Source organism: Enhydra lutris, unplaced genomic scaffold, assembly GCF_002288905.1.
Source record: "Enhydra lutris kenyoni isolate GAN:26980312 unplaced genomic scaffold, ASM228890v2 scaffoldscaffold34, whole genome shotgun sequence".
Lineage (NCBI taxonomy): Eukaryota > Metazoa > Chordata > Mammalia > Carnivora > Mustelidae > Enhydra > Enhydra lutris.
This window is the reverse complement of record NW_019154118.1, coordinates 11,655,793-11,663,116: the sequence shown is the minus strand read 5'-3', so window position 1 is coordinate 11,663,116 and position 7,324 is coordinate 11,655,793. Positions and strand designations below refer to the sequence as shown.

Genomic DNA, 7,324 nt, shown 5'->3' with positions numbered 1-7,324 from the left:
CACCAGGAAACACCCCCGGCCCCAGCCCGCTCCCGGGCCCAGATGTGTGAGGCATTTTCGATGGCCGACTGGGCGGGCCTGGGCTGCCAGATGTGCGCCTCCGGAGCGCCGAGCGGGCGCCGAGCCGCGCGCTCTCCCCGGGGGCTGCGGGGACCGGCGTTCGGAGCCCGGGGCTGGCGAGCGCGGGGGCCGCCCGGCGGGTCTCCCGCGCTGCCGAGCACTCACCTAGCCAGAGGAGGACGCGGAGGAGGCTCATCCCGATGCCCGGGCGCGGGCGCTTCCCCGCTCAGGCGCTGCAGGGCTCCGGGGCGGCTGGGCGCAGCCGACGGACCTTGGACGAGCTGGGCGCGGCGCCTCGGGGTGCGCTAGGGGCGGCTGCGGCCATGTGCCGGCGCGGGAGCCCGCCCCGCGCCCAGTCCCCGCGCCCGGTCCCCGCAACCCCCCCGGCGCAGAAGGGCTTCCAGCGCTCGCCCGGACGGGAGCGGGGACCAGGGTCGCGAAGGGAAGGGCCAGGCGGAAAGACGCTACCGCTTCGCGGAACACTTTTCTCTGTTTGGAAAGAAAAAGAAGTGAAGAAAGGGGGGGGGGCGAAAAAAAGAGTGAGCTGGAACCACATGGTCGCCTCCCACCCGCAGCCCCTCCCTCGCCCTCCCCCCGCGCCCCCGCCCGCGCCCGCCTTCGCAGCTCGGGGACCGCGGGCCGGGAGGGCAGGGGGCCGGGCCGCACCGGCTGGAGCGGAGGAGCCGCGGCACCGCGGCCACGAGCGGAGGGCCGAGGCCTTGCCGGGCTTCTCCGTCTCGGTTCCCACTTTGTCCCTCTCTCCACTTCTTTCCTGCATCTCCTTTTCCTACCCCCCCCCTCCACTTCTCTCACGGATCTGCCCTTCTTCCTGCCCCCTTCTGTCTCTCCCCATTTCTCTCCCATTTACATTCTCTGGGCTCCCCTCTCTCACCTCGTCCCTCCTCTCCCTTCTTCCCCTCGCTCCTTCTCTCCTCTCCTCTGCGCTCCCTGTCTGGTTTTGTCACAGGAAACCACAGGCTGACCAGAAGGACGATTAGGCGTGGAAGGGACAGCGGAGACAGCCTAGCAGCCGTCCGCTTGTTGCTCTCCTGGCTTCCGTGCCTGTTTTGGCATCCCGGCCACTGTGTGCCCCGCCCTCCCTTGGCCTTTCGCACCCGCTCTTTCTCCTTCTGCTGTCAGGAGTTACGGCAGCCCATCCTCGGATCCGGACCCGGGCAGAGCTAAGCTAGCCTTCCCCACCATGCCCCCCCCCCGTCCCCCGCCCGGGAGTGGGGCCCCGGAACTCAGGGGAACCCGTCCGCTAGGAAGCACTGGAGCGAGCTGCGCTGCGCGAGGTGCTGGCCAAAACATGCATCACTCCCTTTCAGAAGGAAAAGGCAGAAGGCGTGGAATTCCCTCTGCATGGAAGGGCCGCGCTCTGGGGCTCCAGGGACCTGGCCTCTAGGCCCTCCAGGGAGCTAAGGCCAAGGCAAGGGGGGCTCCGTGCACTCCGGGTTGGGACTCTCCCCTTGAGCAGCAGTGGCCGTGCGCAGGTTTCCACGGCCCAGGGCTCCTGCGGGGCACACCTATCCTGGGCTCTGAGAAACACTGGTCGCCTGCGCTCTCTGGTTCCCAGACTCTGGATGTCCCTGGCGCTGTGGCTTTGCCTTCAGCCACACTGAGGCGGGAGGAACGGCTCCCCTTCAGCCTCTCCTGTGTCTGTAACCAGTTGGCAGCTGGGACCAGCGCTCTGAGAAGTGGGGATGCTATAGGAGAAAGGAACCCTACAGGCCTGGCCAGCTGCCGGATCACAGATTTGCCCCAATTTTTCCGGTCCTCTTTCTAAGGGTGTTAGATCCCAGGAGCTGTATGGCCCTCTCTAGTCTTTCTGGTTTTAATGAAAACCAACCCATTTCATAGAAGGGGAAAACAGAGGTATGGGACACTCACAAGATCACTCAGAAGGGATGGCAAAAGCAGGGGCTTTTGTAGGAGCTTTGGGATCAGCTGTAAGTTGTTTTAGAATTCTAACATTTATTCATTCCATCCTCCCTTCTTTAATACATATTCATTATGCATCTACTCTTAGCCAGGTGTGTTTTTTTGTTTTGTTTTGTTTTGTTTTTGTTTTTTGGGTTTTTTTTTTTTTTTTTTAGGTGGTGAACACACAAAGTGAATGGAGCTTGGTTATTGACATTTTTTTGAAATTTGGAACTAATTTGTTGGGGCACCAACTACAGACTAGGAATTATATTAATTATTTAACATTTATCTTTGCTTTTATAATAATGCTAAGGTATAGGCATTTTTAATTCCATTTGAAAGATGAGGAAACCATAACCTAAAGAAATTCGTATCTTGTCACGGGTCACAAAATAGTAAACCCCTCCTCCTTCAAGGCACCCCTGTGGCTCAGTAGGTTAAGCGTCTGCTTTCAGGTCAGGTCATGATCCCAGGGTCCTGGGATGGAGCCCCTAGTCTGGCTCCCTGCTCTGTGGGGAGTCTGCTTCTCCCTCTCCGTCAACCAGCTAGTGCTTTCTTTCTCATTCCTTCTCTCTCTCTCTCAAATAAATAAAAAATTTTAAAACCCTCTCTTCTATTAATATCCTAATTTAATATTCTAAAATACTATTTTTTATATTATAAAAGGTTTTAAAGCTCTGAGTATTTTCATTTTCCGTTTTATACTTCTCGTCTAATAGCAGATATCGAAATATTCACAACTATAATTCATATGTGAATGTGTTGAAAAAATGTTTATTCTTCTTAAAGGGTGAGGAAGGTGGGAGGGAAAATATATAGAGAAGGTGACTTTTTCTTATTTCTGCTTTAAAATTTTATTAAGCACCTTGAGTAATTTCAGACTCACAGAAAAGTTGCAAAAATAGTACAAAAAGTTCTTGGATACTCCTAGCCCAGACACCTTCTTTTTTTTTTTTTCTTTCTAAAGGAGGTATTTTGCAAAAGTTTTAAAGCCCCATCTTTAATCTCCCAAGCACTGTGGCCTTTCTCCTGAACTGCGTGACACCATTTTTTGCTGGGGAGCTGGTGTGCATAGGAGGACAGATGTCTGTGGGTGTAAGCAGACGTGTGTTTAAACCAAATTGCTCAAGCAGAAGGTAACAAGACTTCACTCCAAGTCATTAGTCATCAGCATAGGACGTGAGTTGACTAGGCTGAGATTGGGTCATAAACCCTTGGTTTTCCCAGGTCCAGAGTCTTAGAACCAATAGATAGTTGGCCTGTGTTCCTTGGAAAGGGTCTTTGCATCCCTGAAGATGACTGTCCCTCTCTCTGAAGCCTCTTTTCTATTATCCTGCATCTGTGGGCCCAAAGAGGAGAGTGCCTCGGGAGGGCTCATAACTCAGCAGCTCGTTGCCTACCTACACTATGTCCCACACTGACCGGGCTGGGTGCCATGGGAATCCAAAGAGGTATGCGGCAGTCCTTACCCTAAATGGACCTCTCTGTCCAGTGGGAGAGAAAACGTCAACACGTGAAATGTTTCAACAATACAAGAAAGTTATGTAGTTAAGTGCTTGAGTAAATTACCCTGACAGTAAGAAACACTGTGAATTCTCAGGAAGGAGGGAGCACTGTAGGCTGGGTGGTTGTGACGTTTCCTTGAGAGAACGAGGCTTCAGTCCAGCCTTGGGGGCTGAATAGAATCTCATTAGGTGAGAGGACCTGGTGGGCATTTCTGGACAATGACGTAGAAGTAGGGATAGTTTGGTGTATTCAGGGAGCATTGAATGAAATGAAAAATTGGTGTTGGGGAAAAATGCCCTGGGACAGTTAGCCTGAGGCAAAAATGGTGGAGTCCTAAATGTGAGGTAGAAGATTCTGGAAACTATTCTGCAGCTTCTCCAGACTCCTAGAAAAATGTTTAGCAGAGGGGACTTTGATGAGAACCATATTTTAGGAGATATAAATTGGTAGCTTTTGCCCAGAGATGACCCCAATGTTTGGCCAAGGATGGAGGGTTTTAGCACCCCTTTTCATATCCATCAGACTCCCTCCCCCCCATGCTTTAATGATGGCAGTTAACATTCTCTCAATAGTTTCCTTTTTTTTTTTTTTTTTTTAGATTTTATCTATTTATTTGAGAGAGAAAGAGAGTGCACACGAGCAAGCAAGGAGGGGGTGAGGAGGAAAAAGCAGACTCCCTGCTGAGCAGGGAGCCCAAAGCAGGGCTCCATCCCAGGACCCTAATTTAATATTCTAAATGACCTGTGCTGAGGACAGGTGCCCCTCAATGTTTTCTAAAATAATATGCACATGCAGCTTCAAGACAACTGCCTTCTCCTGCTCCCCCACTCTATAGGGAGCCAAGATCGCCACCCTACACCTCTTTTTATAGGAATTTTAGAACCACCACAGGGTGCAGTAAACATTAAACAAAAAACGTGAAGCAGAGGAACTGGTTAGAACCTGTTGCACCACATGGGGAGAAGATGTGAGGGTGGTGAAACGAACATGGGAGATATTTGGAAAAAGATTGCGTAGTTCATAGCTGACGGTCATTGCGGGTCATTGCGGGTAGGAGAGGAGGTAGAAGACAAAAGACGCACCAAAGATAATTATAAGTGATGTCATATATTTCTGTATATGCTAAATTAATAATATTTGTTCATTGACCTAGTATATTTCAGGGCTTAGAAACATCATCAATAAGCCTCATAATACCACATTACAATGAGGAAACTGAGGTTTAGGGAGAGTAAATCAATTGCTTATTGTTCCATGGTTAGTAAGTGTCGGAGTCAGAGATTGAAAGCCCTTATGCCTCACTATCTTTTGTTTTTAAAGATTTTTATTTATTATTTATTTCAGAGAGAAAGAGCCCAAGCAGGGGGAGCTGCAGAGAAGCAGACTGCCTGCTGAGCAGGGAGCCAGACGTGGGGTTCCATCCCAGGACCCTGAGATCATGACCTGAGCCCGAGGCAGACGCTGAACTCTCTGAGCCACCGAGGCACTCCCTTCACTATCTTTTGATGGCACTACTAACAAACTAGGTAAGTTAAGTAAGTTAACTTGTCGGGAAGGGAAAGATACATTTGAGACCTGGTAACTTTAAGGGGTTGGGAGACCATCATTTCTCTATCTACCCATCCACTCATTCATTTGTTTTTTCTATTTTTTCTCTCAATCAAGAACTCAGGAGGCCACCTGGGCAGCTCAGTCGGTTAAGTGGTTAAGTGGCTGCCTTCGGCTCCGATCTGATCTCTGGGTCCTGGGATGGAGCCCCTGGGTTGGGCTCCCTGCTCAGCGGGGAGTCTGCTTCTCTCTCTGCCTCTGCCCTTTCCCCCGCTCATGCTCACTTCTTCTCTCTCTCTCTCAAATAAATAAAAACTTAAAAAATTTTTTCAGCAAATCTTTGTTAGGTACCTACTATGTGCCGAGCACAGGCAAAGATGTCCTTGCCCTCCAGATGTTTGTGGTGAGTTAAGGAAGTTGGAGAACAAAGAATCAGTCAGGCAGAGCAGTGAGAAGTACACAGAACGGGCAAGTTCATGGGGCTGATAGCAGGATTCTGTCCCTAGTGTAGATGATGTCAAGGAAGACCTCCCAGGGGAAGTCCTATAAGCAGAGGGGAGGGGGGCACCGTGAGGAAGAGGGAGATCTGTGCTGCTGCCTCGTCTCACAGGATGACTGGGGACCAGGGACCACACATCTTTCGGTCCCTTCAAGCTCCAGCATCCACTTGTGCCCAGTTGTCTCGGATGAAGATAACAGGCTCAGGACAGCGTTTAGAAGAAGGCAGCTGTGGCAAAATTGCTGTTTGCTGGGCTAGGAGGCAGAAATTTTTGGTTCTTAGTGGCTTTGAGTAGGTCACCTGACTTCGGCAAGCCTTCCTTTCCCCTTTTCCTAACAGTGTTCTGAGGGAGAAATGAGAGAATGAAGAAAGCGCCTTCCACAAGTGTGGTACATGTTCCAACAAAATCAGTTGAGTTCATAGGATTCCATTCCCTGGAGTAAGGAGCCAACTTCTGTCTCATTTCCTTTTTCTACTAAAACAAGGTTATCTTTCTAAGCTCTTTCCTGTCTCACAAGGATACTTCTGGACCTGGCTGTTCAGGGTGCTGTTGCTTTTTATGGCGGGACAGTGCGAGGCCCCAGCTGGCTTTCAGGGTCAGGCCTGAGGCTGTGCCTGGGGAGCCCCGAGAGCTCGTGGAGACTAAGGAATAAGGAGCTCCCACTAATGTTGAGAAAGCAGCTCTTCTCCCCCGAGGGGGCCTGAGTGTGAGGAAGAGGTGCCGAGTGCTGGGCCCTGCTCGGTTCCACACCATGAGAGGACTGTCCCCAACTTTGATCCGTGTGGTCAGTTGAGGGAGGATGCACAGGCCTGTTTCTTGGCACCACAGGGCTTTTGAGGGGGCCGGTGGGAGAATCAAAAACGGAGATGAAACATAGAGGTTTACGTGACTGCTGAGCCGAAGGATTCAGAGTGGCTCCAAATGCCACCCTTTTCCCTGAGGTCAGCTAGCCCCGGGGGTTCCCAGATTCCCCCGAATCCTACTTTCAATTCCTGCTGAAGTCACACCTCAGAGAGGCCGTTCAGACTTTGCAGGAAGACAGGCAGATTTTTTTTTTAAAAGATTTTATTTTTAAGTCATCTCGACACCCAACATGGGGCTCGAACTTGTAACCCTGGGATCAAGAGTCGACACTCTACGGACTGAGCTAGCCGGGGGCCCAAAGACAGGCTGATTTCAAATTCTCGCTACTCTCCTTACAGTGTCCAGCTTGGGCAAGTGTCTACTAATCTCTCTCAACCTTCCTTATTTCATCTGTAAGATTTCTCTAGTGGTTGTTCAGAAGATCACATGAGGCTATATGAGAAAGCACTTAGCACAGGGCACATGAGGGCCCAGCGAAAGTTAGCTCCCTTCTCTGTTCTCCCTTAATGAATACAACAGTAAGTGCCCAAACTTTAGCCTAGACAGTAACGGGATCTACTGGCGCCCCTTTCCCCTCTCAGCTTTGGGAAGATAGCATCTCTCCTTGAAGGATGAAGTCTTGCATTTCCTTAGAAACACAAAGCACAAGGGGGTAGTAAACGTATTTGTAGCTTTCTCCCTTCCTCACCTCATTCCCCATGTCTGAGTTGAGGTCAAAATCAAAAGGCTTTTCTGTGGTTAGTAATACTCAGAAATACCCCCAAAACAAACTGTCATAGAGAAGCCAAGTAGGAGAGGAACACGATTCAGCACAGAATTTCAGATCCTTGGCTCTAAGGGAGTATGAGAAGCATCCCCTCTAATTTGTTTATTTTACGAAAGGACACAAGCTCAGAGAGGAATAGCAACTCGTCCAGGGCTAC

General features: G+C 50.6%; 1 protein-coding gene across 1 annotated transcript; it reads right to left on the bottom strand.

Annotated features, from left to right (window-relative positions):
• Positions 1 to 260: 260 nt before the first annotated feature.
• On the bottom strand, positions 261 to 7,101 carry LOC111154004 (collagen alpha-1(I) chain-like). Its single transcript, XM_022513356.1, has 3 exons — positions 7,090 to 7,101; positions 953 to 977; positions 261 to 549 (listed from the first exon to the last, which is right to left on the bottom strand). The coding sequence occupies exons 1-3, from the start codon at positions 7,099 to 7,101 to the stop codon at positions 287 to 289; spliced, it is 300 nt and encodes a 99-aa protein (XP_022369064.1). The 3' UTR covers positions 261 to 286.
• Between the last annotated feature and the right edge of the window lie 223 nt (positions 7,102 to 7,324).